Source organism: Rhinopithecus bieti, unplaced genomic scaffold (genome assembly GCF_001698545.2).
Source record: "Rhinopithecus bieti isolate Rb0 unplaced genomic scaffold, ASM169854v2 scaffold_3041, whole genome shotgun sequence".
Classification (NCBI taxonomy): domain Eukaryota; kingdom Metazoa; phylum Chordata; class Mammalia; order Primates; family Cercopithecidae; genus Rhinopithecus; species Rhinopithecus bieti.
Genome location: NW_016804262.1, coordinates 1,128,534 through 1,142,259, shown reverse-complemented (window position 1 = coordinate 1,142,259; position 13,726 = coordinate 1,128,534). Strand labels below are relative to the sequence as shown.

General features: G+C 43.0%; 1 protein-coding gene across 3 annotated transcripts in view; it reads right to left on the bottom strand.

The window, feature by feature from the left end:
- PIP4K2A (phosphatidylinositol-5-phosphate 4-kinase type 2 alpha) overlaps positions 1 to 13,257 on the bottom strand; it is a 74,387-nt gene extending 61,130 nt beyond the window's left edge. For all 3 annotated transcript variants that reach the window (XM_017867449.1, XM_017867450.1, XM_017867451.1), the window contains exons 1-2: positions 13,158 to 13,257; positions 11,291 to 11,387 (exon numbers count right to left, since the gene is read on the bottom strand). In XM_017867449.1, the coding sequence (XP_017722938.1) occupies positions 11,291 to 11,380 (90 nt within the window). In that variant the 5' untranslated portion in view covers positions 11,381 to 11,387; positions 13,158 to 13,257. The remainder of the gene's footprint in view (positions 1 to 11,290; positions 11,388 to 13,157) is intronic.
- Positions 13,258 to 13,726: the final 469 nt, after the last annotated feature.

Sequence of the window (13,726 nt, the reverse complement as noted above, 5' to 3'; positions counted from 1 at the left end):
TTTTGGACTGGGTTCCATGGACTCCTTCCCTATCTTATGCCATTCCTGGGCCCCCTGCTTTGCCTATTGCTCTTACTCTCTGTAGGACCTTTGGTCTTCAATAAGCTCATGACATTCATTAAGCAACAAGTCGAGGCTATCCAAGCGAAGCCTATACAGGTCCATTATCATCGCCTAGAACAAGAAGATCGCGGTGGTTCATACTCACACCCATTATGACCACCTTCCCTATGCGCTGAACTGGACAGCTAGTGACGGGTAAGAGAGTATCATCTCTCACTATCCTAAGACAGGAGGGCCGTCATAAGCTACTGCCTAGTCCCATGACGGGTACCAGTGATGAGATGCATTACTCCAACCTAAGACAGGCGCAGTTCCCGAGGGACAATCTTCTAGCCATAATTATATATAAAAAAAGGGGGACCTGTCCGGAGCCATGAGGCCCGGAATTAGCCGACCTCTGTTGCTTGATCTCCACAAAGCGGAGACAAGATGGCACATTTCCGGGTTCTTCATTACAAACCTTTCCCGCGCGCGCGCAAACATTTTTCCCGCCCAGGAAGATATGCAGCCTATGGCGCAGGCGCGATCCCTCGCCCGGGAAAATTACAAACTCACGGCGCATGCGCAATTGTAATTTGAGAAAATCCGGTCCCCCGTCGCCGCCCTGGCCCAACCTCTTCCTCTGCCAGCCTATATAACGAGACTTGATCAGGCTATTTGTCTTGTCTCCATTTCTCGTGTTTTCTTGTCTCCTCCATTCCCACTCCCCCTTCCAGGGTCTGTTCGACTGTCCTGCAGGTCGGGACATTTCTGACCATGTGGCACACTGCATCATGTCTATTTAAATTAGTTTATGTGGTCTGAGAATTGTTGGAGGTTCTTGTTTTCCTCCTGTCACTGGTTTCTGCCTTTGTAAGAAATGTCCCATCCACTTTTTCTGCTTAAAACTGCATGGATTTTCGTCACAAACAATGCCAAAGTTGAAAGGAGCAATCTTTTATACTGGGAGTGCTGAATTCTGGGTTACTTGATACTCTATATGTACTCTGTATATTACTAAGCTGGGAGGATTAAAAAAAAAAAAGAGAACAGGAAAAAAAGAAATTAGGATGAAATTTACAAGTTAAGACCAGCTCTACATGGAAAAAAGAAGGCCTAGCAGAAGGCACCATTTAGAAAAATTATTTGTCTTCTCAATCACCTAATTTAAAAGGACAAATCTGAGATGAAGCTGATCCTACCTAAGGCCTTAAAAACACCCTTTAGAGGGTTGGTTCAGTCCTGTTCATCTCCAAAGTAAAATATTCACTTTCTGGAACATTTACCCTTATCTACCTGTCTTCATGAGAAAGCAGCCAAATAAAATTACCCAATGAAATCCACCCAGGCTTTGGAGAGATCTACTCTCATTAAAAAACAAATTCCTTGTCATGGACACACTTGGAGAGTTATATGGTCTACAATTTATTTAAATTCAAAATTGGGGGCTGGGCGCAGTGGCTTATGCCTGTAATCCTAGCACTTTGGGAGACTGAGGTGGGAGGATCACTTGAGGCCAGGAGTTTGGGACCAGCCTGGACAACGTAGTAAGACTCTGTGTCTACATAGTATTTAAAAATTAGCCGGATATGGTGGTGTGTGCCTGTAGTTCTAGCTACAAGGAAGGCTGAGGTTGGAGGATCACTTGAGCTGAGGAATTCAAGGCTGCAGTGAGCCATGAATGCACCACTGCACTCCAGCCTAGTTGATAGAGACTCTGTTAAAAAATACAAACAAACAGACAAAACTGGGGATTCTGCACCTATCAGTCACTATCAAAAGTGATAATAAGTTATTTCCTAAAGGCTTCAATAATAACCTACATGTTAAAAGGAGAATTTAAAATTTCACAAGAAAGTTTCAGATTGAAAATTCCCAGCCCACAAGGTCTTCCTTCTATTGCTGGCCCCTGCTCACTTCCCTGGGACCTCTCAAACCAGAGGTGGACAAAGGACATAGACGACGACAAAACAGAATGGACCCAGGAAGCAGCCTGAGTGTTAGGGTGATCCATCTCAACAGCAATGGGCTGAAGTCAGGGCTTTGAGTCCTCCCTCCAACTCACCCTTCCTACATCCCTTACTCTGTTATCTGATTATCTGCAAAGAAAGACAGCTGGACTTAATGGTCTCTAAGCTTCCTGCTCATTCTTCTAATTATTATTCTGCTGTCAGTTTGTAGAGACTTAGGAAATGGAAGATGATTTACTATTAGTTTATGGGAAAAAATCTAATAAACATGCACAAACTGCAAAAATTCACTTTCTTCATTGGCTATTCCTTTTCTTCTATATATTTGATAGTTTCATATTACAAATTATGAAATGATTTAAAGTCACCTGTTCTAAGTAAAAATACTGATACCATAACCCATCCCAAAAGAAGAACAGCCAAAATCAACTTTGGGAAAATCTGTCTCTTATTGAATAAATTAAACTGGTTTCAACCTTTTAGGAAAAAATGTCTCTTATTGAATAAATTAAGCTAGTTTCAAACTCTGAGCATTCTTCTTCGTTGAGATATGACTCACATACCATATGACTCACCTATTTAAAGTATACAATTCAATAGTTTTTAATGTTTTCACCAAATCATGCCACCATGATCACAATCATTTTTAGAGCATTTTCATGACTCCAAAAACAAATGCTGAACCTATCTGCAATCACTCCCATGCCTTCCCCTATCTCCCAGCCTAGAGAGGCCTCTGATCTTTGTGTCTATATATCTGCCAATTCTGGACATTTCACATGGATGTAACCATACAGTACACAGGTGTTTGTGATTGGTCCCAACACTGATCTTGCAAGTGCCCTAGACACAGTCATCCACCATGAGGTGATGCACTGTGCCAGCCGCAGCCCCCGGGCTGTCTCTGGATGAGTGAGGTGACCTGGCAAGTGCTCTCTACTCAGGCCAGCATGCATACACAATTGCAGTGGACACATCACAGCCAACAAATGTTTCTTCTAAGTTTGTTCCTAGCATAGTCAGGGAGCCAAAGGAAAACGGACAGTTGGACAAACATTCAAGTTCTAGGGCAAAGCTGTGTGGTGCAGGGCAGGTAAGAGTATGACAATTTACTTCATTTTTGCCTATTGTGCAACTTGGTGAATAAATGTACTTTTCCCATAGCCAAATACCTTTCCTATCTTACACTATCCTAGCTCAGACCTCAAAAGCTGTGTTTGAAGCTCTGGTGCTCAGTCCTCTCTACAGCAAATAAAGGAAGGTAATGAGAGATGAAGCTCCCTCTTTAATGCCTTTTTATATTTATAACTGGAAATTTATTGTCCTTTCCCTTAAGAAAAGGATTAATGATGCTGTCCTTTCCCCCTTCCTCTAAACGTCTGTGTTGAAGATGTTTATTTCCGCAGTCGGAGATCTAGGATTAGTGGAGCCCCCAGAAGGGGGAAGGAAACATAAATGTCAATTTAATTAGCTCATTCTTACTGCCAATCTTTTATCTCTCTCATAAAAGTGTCCTCATTTAATAACAGTTACTTTTCCCTGTATTTTTTCAACAACCAAACATTTTACATATCTAATTCTCTTGAACTAATCACGTAAGTCTTGTATAATTTTTGTTTTTTTTTTTCCATTTTGATAGTCGTTTGTATACATTCTGCTAAAAATCATGTATGAAAAGTCTTTATTTTTAGTTGAAGGAGGGGCCATTTAAACTTTGCCATGCTCAAATGTGTAAAGCCACCCTCGTATATGGGAACATGTCAATACCGTGCAGAAGAACTCACGTGATAGCCATCTCCTCATGGTGGCACAGTAATAGATTCAGAGACCTGACAGCTAGGGGGCCTCAGAGAGCACTGTGTCCCACTCCTCATGTTACGGATGAGGAAACTGAGACCCACCCGGGGTGAGTGAGTGTCTCACGGTCACAGCATCAGTCACTGAAGATCCAAGACTCAACCAGGCCTTCTAACTTCCTGGAAATATTCTTTTCCCCAACCTGGCTACCTGTTTCATGGACTTGAAACCTGGAAACCAATCACTGCCCTGCTGACAGCGCAGGATTATGATTACATGCCTCGAATCACACAGCCCAAGAGACAGGAGCAACTTGCCTGGAGAAGGCTGCTTTCTGGGTCTGCGGCTGACATACCTGAGTGAGCACAGATGGTCCTCTGACCTCACCAGAGAGTTAAAGACCAACGTGTGAACTTGAACATCATCATCAAGGATTTATTAAATGCCCACTGTGTTCAAAGCCCTGTGTTAAGCTCTTGGGGAATTTCAAAGAAAGTCTAAGCTGTGATCTCAAGCAAAGAATAGCTTTCATTATAGAAGGGAGCAAGACACAGTGCAATTTAACACTTATCAATAATGAAACAACTTATCAGAAAAAAAAATAAAAATGAAAGGCAATGACCAACAGAGAAAGCAGCAGAGTTGCAGAAACTTCACAGAGTGCCATGAGATCATCTGTTAAAATCTCAGGTTGCTGTTTGACGGTGATTAAAATACCAGGGACCTGTCCCCAAGGCTCACGGTAAACACAGCATTTAACCTGGAGAGAAGCAACCAGTGGCAAGGATGACTGGCTGTCAGATCTCTGTCAAAAGCCACAAGGCAAAACCCAAAGCAGGTCTGAGGCAGGAAACACAGGCTAACAGGAAGCCTGGGGTCCCAGGTGGGGGCAGGTGGTGGTAGGAACAGTAATTTGCTCAGCTCATAAAAAGGACCTGAAACAGTGCAAGAAATGCCTGATGACCCTGATGGGCTGTGAGGGAGCTTCCCCCAGTCTATCAAGAGGTTGTCCAATCAGAGAGGGGCCTCCCTTGGGTCTCAGCCTCTGTGCATCTTTGAGCGGGAGTTGCCTTCCAGGGCAGCCAACCTGTGAGGACAAACGGAGCAAACCCAACAGGCAACAACTGGTGATGAAGGAATGAGAGTGCTTGGGCATTCGAGGAGCAAGCACGGGGGTGATGGCGTAGTTTGAGGGTTAAGAGTTGGACCAAGGAGGAGCCCCACAAGCACGTCTGTGCCAATCCTCCCACAGCTGGACCTCTGCTCCTGATCTCATCCAGAGTTGTGACCCAGGATGCCCAATGCAGGCCACAAACCTCACTGGGTATCCCACCACCAGGGCCAGTCAACAGGTCAAAAACTCAACTGTATCTTCCTTTCTATCCACCTGCAACCCCAAACTTCCCTCCCTCCGTGACCCGCATCCCTGCTCGCTCAGCCTCTCAGGTCCCACTGCCTCTGTGGCTCTCGTCCTTTGCCACTGGACACCGAACCCGTGAGTTTACTTCTCTCAATGTCTTTTGATGCTGCTCCATGCTTTACACAGTGGGTGACAGAGGCTTGGCTCACTGGGATTTCACAGCCTCCTGATTTTCTTATCTCCCTTCTATGCATTCTATAAATTACAATGCAGTTATCTTTAGAAAATACAGACCTCGGCTGGGTGCAGTGGCTCACACCTGTAATCCCAGTACTTTGGGAGGCTAAGGTGGGTGGATCGCTTGAGCCCAGGAGTTCGAGACCAGCCTGGGCAACATGGCAAAACCTTGAGTCTACAAAAAAAAAAAAAAAAAAAAAAAAAAAAAAAAAAATACAAAAATTAGCTGGGCATAGTGGCACTTACCTGTAGTCCCAGGTACTCAGGGGGCTGAAGTGGCAGGATTGATTGAGCCCAGGAGTTGGGAGGCTGCAGTGAGCCGAGACTGTGCCACTGTACTCCAGTCTGGGCAACAGAGTGAAACTCTGTCTCAAAAAAAAAAAAAAAAAAAGAAGAAGAAAGAAAAAGAAAAAAGAACAGACAACACAGATTTCATGACATTGCCATTCCCCCGAGCAAAACCCACAGGGCTGCTCGCTGGCAGCAGAATCGACCCAGTGTCCCTGGTGTCTTTGTGTCTCTTGCTATTTTAACATCTTTATTTCCCACCATTCTGCCACCATCCAAATACCTTCACATTCCATAGGCTCTCCTGCCTTCTGCTTGGGCCCAGAGGGTTCAATTCTCTTCAAAGTCCCCATTAGCCCTCACTCACTTTCTTCCACAAGTAAGTGGAAGTATTTACTTATTTATTTTTCATATTTTTAGAGATGGTGTCTCACTATGTTGTCCAGGCTGGTCTCGAACTCCTGGGCTCAAGAGATCCTCCTGCACTGACCACCTGAGTAGCTGGGATTATAGGTGTGGTCACCGCCCTGACTGCAAACATTTCTTAAGTGTCTGCTGAGCTGAGCATTGTGCTAAACCGGGGACAGGCAGCCAGGAAACACAAACACTGCTCCTGCCCTCAGGCAGTTTAAAGTCAAAGTGAGAAATCTACAAGTGAAAGTTTCAAAGGGTAGACTTGATATTCTAGAGATTAAGGCAGAATTCCTGCTACCCCACTTCAAGTTTAGTATACACTGAAGGTCTTAAGACTTTAGAATTTTATTTCTAAACTCGAAATAAGAACATCAAAAGTTTAAAATGTTAGCTCTTAAAATTAATTATTTTAAAATTAGAATTCTCTGTTACAAACACAAAGAAGAAAGGGCATCCGATGTGAATAATGAGGGATTCTAATTCAGGAGACACAGTAGGGGAAAAGTAAACCTGATATTATCCTCCACAGTGAACAAGAGGCCTCACTTTCAAATGTGCGGTCTATTTAGGTTTAACAGCATCAGCTCCCTCCTGCATAACTTTTTGGTTTCTGGGAGGCAACCCTCTCTGGCAGCTACTAAATGTAACTGAAGCCTCTATTTGACTTCCCAGGGCTGTTTAATGTTCTTCATGAAAATCTGTACCCTCTGTTTCCAGTCTCTCTGGGTCTGAGCATAAGAGACAATCAAATAAGCATAAGAGACTAGAAAGAGGGGTGCAGATTTTCATGAAGAACATTACAAATCAAGATGCTGGGTTTCTGCAAATCTCGTTAGCATCTAATATAGAATCTGGTACATAATAGTTTTTAGGGAAAGTGATGCTTCACCTTTCTTTCTTCTCTCTGCACTCCCTAAAACGTCTAGCACAGAGCCTGACGTGTGGTAGGTACAAATAAATACTTTGATTTGATAATTATGCACGAAATCCCAGACCTAAGGGTGATCAGGGATTAAGGATGCAGAGGTAATGGTAGACATAGAACTGCACAGAAGAGGCCTCCCAGGCAGCATTCATCCTGAAACACACCTTTAAAGTATGACGATGGATATCATGCTGGTCAAACAATGATCAGAACCCTGATTCAACACTGAATCAACCCTGAGCACATTACAAACCAATCATGCAATTTAAAAATGCCCTAATGAATTGGAAAAAGTTCTGAATCTAGAAGCACTGGTTACACACGTGCACGAGCACGCGCACACACACACAGAGGTTTACATATATATGTTACATGGTACTGCTATTACCAATGAATATTCTAGAACTGTTCTTTGAATTTGTCTTTAACAACAAGGAAAAGTCATTTTTAAAGATATTCCAGAAATCAAAACCAGAGGAAAGATACAAATGTTTACTGAGAAAGCAGGAATGTTTTCATTTTCCATTTCATTACCCTTTTCATTTATCTTAAAAACTTTTTAAGAAGTTTAAGTTCACCAGTAGGGGTCAATTGCATAGGTTACTTAACTATGTTCTACTTTAAACAGAGTGGTCTCCACGGACCAATACCTACGTTTTCAGGTGTAGCAAAAGGTGGTCACACAAACAAGACAAGTCGGGACCATTTACCCACTCAGCTGAATGGAAAGGTCTGAATACAAAATAAACCAGATGATGGAGCCCCTAATCACCACAATGATTTAGAGTCGCTTGTCCAAAATGCAAGCAGTTTGGAAAAATAAACACAGCAGGCAATGCCTGGTCTCCTTTTGCTATCCAGTGTCCTCCAAAACACCATGAGAGCCTAGGTCACTGATGCTACTTTCCAAGTCAGTTGGGAAAGAGTACTCAAAAAGCAGCTCACACTGATAAGCTCAGAAAAAGAGTTGGTTTTTTCTGATATACGCAGTCTTCAGTAACCAGCACCCAGGAGTGACAGAGGCGGCCGGTGGGAGACTCTACTCAGCAAAGGCACATTAGCAAGCTCCGGGAGAGGAAACCAAGGTTGCTTTTAGTCATTTGGTATCACATGTGCCAAAAGATACCTGTTACTTGGACGGGGCATGAGGATTGAACTGTCTGGGCAGTAACAATGTGCCAGGCAGCTGGAGTCCCAGGTCCTGGCCCCCGCCCGTCTTCTGCCTGAATCCCTGCAGTACACAGGGGCCTGCAAGGTGACCCTGGAGCCAGAGCTGTCGCAATTGCCCTCCTTTCTTCCAAGCCAAGTAGCCAATAGACTGGGATACAGCCCCAGATTTATGATCCTGTTTTCAGTTGGAACTCAGGGTCCCTGACCCTGCTGAAGAATTTTAGGAGGTACAGACACTGGGAAAGAAATACAGGACTGAGGAGGGAAGAAAAGTATACCTCTGGAGTACTCAAGTGACTGAACACACACTTTTCCTCTTCTTCTTTTTTTATAGAAGGGCGCATACAGTTTTTTTTTAAAATAGAAATACAGTTGCCAAAGAGAAAGCAGCAATTTAAATGCCAAAAGCAGCAGGCAGAGCTAAGGAAAGGAGGAGTGTTCGAATGATTAATCACACTCATACCACTCTCCCCAACAGGGAGCTCTCATGTGAAGAGTTTAACGGACTTGCCAATTAGTTACTTGTGAATCATCCTCCACTTGCCTAATTTCCCTTCAAAGTTTGTACTCAGCAATTTGCACTGACTTCAGTATCAACTTACGTAGTTTTCTTTGTAGGGTGAAAAAAAGGGAAGAAAAACCACTTCATGTCTTTGCATTTCAGCAACTAAATTGGTCATTTGAGGAAATTTTAAAAACTACTTTTCTTTGCTGCAGTGCAGAACTCAGAACATAATGGGTTCATTTTGGATCTCATTTGACAGAGTTGATTATGACAAGAAATAGAAAGACTTCATTTCAATAATACTTTGAGATATCTAACAAGACAAGATGCATGGGCCCTCAAAAGTCAGTTTCTGTGAAATGCCAGTGAAATTGTTTTACTAAAACAACACCCAGCCAAACAAAAAAAGGATGTGGACAGAAGGAGGAATACACTGGTATTCAGCTTTTAAGGCAGAGGAGATTTTCTTAAGACACTGAAGGTATCTGCTGTTAATTCCTTTAAAAAAAAAAAGCACCTAGTTCATTTTCATGTGGCCTCTTTAAATTTAGTAATGATTCTGAAATGATACAGAATTATTAATTTTAATTTCAGAGAAATGCTTTTTACTATTCTAATAACTATCTGTTAAAAGCTAATTATTTTTACAGCAGTAAACTTCAAGTCCATAATCGTGATCTAAGTTCTCTCTTAAAAATTAAGCCCCAAGGCCAGGTGCACTGGCTCATGCTCTGGGAGGATGGCTTGAGGCCAGGAGTTGGAGAGAAGCCTGGGTAACATAGTGAGACGCCATCTCTACAAAAAAAAAATAATAATAATAATTAGCTGGGCATAGTGGTGCATACCTGTAGTCCTAGCTACTCTGGAGGCTGAGGTGGGAGGATCACTTGAGCCCAGCAGTTTGAGGCTGCAGTGAGTTATGATCACACAACTGTACTCCAGCCTAGGCAACAGAGCAAGACCTTGTCTCAAGAAAAAAAAAAGGAAATGCCCTAACAGGAGTGTCGGCTCCCATGCAGTTTTAATAGCAAATGAGCAACCACATCCTTCCTGTCCCACTAGCCAGCCCTCAGCTCTTCTGTGTACACAGAGCCTCAAGCTCAGGGTCTGGACCTCCATGCAAACCACAACCTCAGGCTATCGTGAGACAGTGTCACTGGCAGCCTGGTCAGCACTGCTTTCTCCAAACATGGCAGCCTCTCTCATGCCTCAGCAAACATGTGAGAAATTCCTGGAAATTTGCGGCAATGGTACAGAGAGGGCAGTGGGAGCACAGATCTTTAGCGAAGTGTGCTAACTATCTCAGTTTGCCTCAGGGACCCTATTCTTCAGAGGAAAACACAGGATAAGCTGTATCAGCACTCAATTCGTAGTCACCCAAGGTGGCAATATGTCACTTAATGCAGGATGAATTCAGATCTTAAATTGAGGGCAAATTAGGACTAGATTTGAAGGGACTTATGTCAGTATATGTTGAGCATCCCTTATCTGAAATGCCTGGAGCCGGTAGTATTTCAGATTTTTTCAGATTTCAGAATATCTGCATAGATAATGAGGTATCTCAGGGATGGGACCCAAATCTAAACACAAAATTTATCTATTTCATATACACCTTATACACATAGCCTGAAGGTAATTCTATACAATATTTTAAATAATTGTGTACATGAAACGAAGGCTGTGTTGAGCACGTAACTGTGGAATTTTCCATTTGTGGCATCATGTTGATTAGAAAATATCCGATTTTGAAGCATTTTGGATTTCAGATTTTCTGATGGGGATGTTCAACCTGTCCCTTAGATTTCCGCTTTTAAAAAAATCCTTAGCCATTTACGAATCTGGCTCACTATATGAAACTTGGGTAACCAATGTCAAATCCTTTCTTAGAAAAAAATGATCATGGCTCAACAGTTATTTAAAGAGTTAAAACAGATGTTCAAAAGTTAGAATGAAGGACCAGGCCAGGGTGGGGAGGAGAGCAGCAGTGCACATTTTTACGTGGTGGGAACCAAGATGAAGAGGAAGACGCACCACAGGACACACCCAGGATGCTGCGTTCCTGGTGCTGACCACAGTGCTATGGTCATTTCACAGTCCAGCACTGCAGTGCACAAAGGGTGCCCTTTGACAAAAATGCTGTGGCAAGAGTCTGACCAACTTGAAAAGCAGCAAATCAGCAAGATAAAGATTCCTGAGAGTCCTAAGTGGCCTCTACAAAGATAGAAAGCATGCACACTCACACAGGCTACTGACATGTCTGACAGCAGAAATTAACAGGCGGCTCTGCTAGCAGAACCTTTCCACCTGGAAATGAGAGTATTCTATAAAACCCTCACATGCTCAGTCTCCTTCCAAAGAACAGTAATATATTTTCCTACTGACTTTTATACCAATATCATATGTATAGAGGTCCCCAATCAGGAGAACACTTTACTTCAGCATGAACATTAACAACTTATTACACAAAATGAAAATTACTATTATATAATTTTATTGACAAAAATATAGATCCTAATTTATAGAGCAAAAGGCATGGCAAAACCCATTTCCTACTGGAAGCAAATGTTACAAAAGCAACTCACCTGGAAATCTTGATCATCAATTCCAAACCTCTCCCGCAGGTTACGGAAGACCATCGGGCAGTATTCCTTAAACTTGAAATGGCTCGGCATGTTTTCTCTGAAACAGTCACAGCGTGGAATAAAGCTCAGAGAGAGTCAATCAGACATCTGCCACCACTGAGTTCCACAGGTAACCAAAGAAAGGTTCGGAGTTCACTGTCTACCAAAGGGACAGGTGTGCTTCCTAGAACCAGGTACAACCCGCAGGAAGATCCAGGAGACATGGGGGGCTAGACGGCTGTCTGTCTGTCTCCTTTGTCACAGGCAAGCTTGGACTATGTGATCTCTTTAAATCCTGGCCACACACTGCAGCCATTCCTCAAAGAACAAGAGGTGGGGAAGGAAGGGGCCAGGCAGGAGGAGCAGTGAAAGAACAGCACAGCAGCAGGACAGTGAGTTAGGAAGAGGTAGCGGAGCAAGCCACCAGCACGGCCCCCATGTTCCCTCTCAGCTACTGCCGAGGAAAGCAGGGCCACTCCCTCACCCCCCTAAAAGGCTTATTTTATATAAATGCCACATTCTAAATTTGCATAGAGAAAATTCCCTCAAAGTCAGCCTCTAAACACTGTTATGAGAAAAACCAACACATCAGCTTCACATAAGGACAATGGCTCCCTGAAGAAATTTCATAATTGGCCTGGCACGGTGGCTTACACCGCTCATTTGTAATCCCATCACTTTGGGAGACTGAGGTGGAAGGATTACTTGAGACCAGGAGTTTGAGGCTAGTCTGGGGAACACAGTGAGACCCCTGTCTTTACAAGAAGTTTTTTAAAAAATCAGCTGGGCATGGTAACCTGCACCTATAGTCCCAGCTACTCGGAAGGCTCAGGAAGGAGGACTGCTTGAGCCCAGAAGTTTGAGACTGCAGAGTGAAGACCTGTCTTCACAATTTTTTAAAAAATCAGCTGGGCATGGTAACCCTGCACCATGTAGTCCCAGCTACTAGGAAGGCTCAGGAAGGAGGGACTGCGGAGAGCTGCAGGAATTGAGACTGCAGTGAGATATAATTTCGCCACTGGTAGGCACCAGACCTGACAACAGAGCAAGACTCTGTCTCAAAAAAATTTCATAATGATCCTCACATGGGAGTGATTTGAGGTTCACCCTAATCATTCCAGAACTGTTTCCCTCTTTTTTGTTCCCAGGAATGAGGACCACGCATATAAGATTTATACATATGCACAACTTCCTTATCATACTTTGCACACTGACTATAAGCAGTTTGTGCTAGGTGTGGTCAGTTGTTTGTACTCTGAGCCGCCTTGAGGGCAGGGGCCAAGTCTCTCTATTCATTGCATTTCTAGCTCTCAATGGAGCCACCTAACATATATATAGGGGCTTCATAATGATGTCTAAAACGACATTCAAATGAAGGAACAAATGTTCTCAATCCCAACATGGCATCTAAATTGTGCCTTATGAAAATGTACCTTCGGGTCTTTAATTGTTCTATGATGGAGTCATTGCTGTTTCATAAATCATCATTTCAAAGTTCTGTGTACAAGATGCAGAGGTTCATAACTGAATAAAAAATCCAGCAATTTTACAGCTTCAAAAATTTGAATTATAATGAGAATATCACTTTCAACGTATAAGTATTCAGGAGAGGAACAATATGCCATATGGGCAAAGGATATTTATCCCAGAGGGAGCCTGCTGTTGCTTCTCTAAAAATGACAGATTGTTATGTTTTATCACAGGATTAACTTCATCCAGCAAAACTTTACTCCCACCCATTGAAAAATTATGTGATTACAGAAATTCACAAAACTTGTACTCTAGCGAGCCATCTAATGTCTTATGAAAAGGTCATACTTGCACTTACTTGTTAAAAAGGTGATTGTCCCCTTTATTTTTGAATAGGCTTTGGAAGTCATTCTGGCATCAACATAACAGTGGATTTGAACATGGCTCAGTTCATTTATCTAGAAAAATATAAAATAAGGATAGCAAGGGTTATTACTATCTGCATGGTATTCTATCCAGGATGACTTGACTTTGAATGTGTACCCCTGGGGAAAAAAAACTGGTGGGGTACACAGGAAGTTCTCTTCCCACCCACCACGCCACCTACCGCATCATAATCTCTCTTTCTCTTCCTGCCTTCCTCATTCCCACTTCTTATGTCTGTCTGATGCTGGGTCCATGGTGGCCGTCGGATGGCAGTGGTGAGGGAGATTCAATCCTCATGCCGCCTGTCCCTGCTTCTTGCCCATCCACTCTCCCTACTTTCCCTCCAGAAACTCATCCCACAGCCCCTTGGTCACATATCCAGGACAACTTCCCTCTGTAAAGAAAATGTAATCTGAGAAAGAAAGCTTTTAAATTTTTCATGTAAATATTTGTTGGATTAATGGACATGATTTATGTATTGAACTCCAAGAACAACACTCA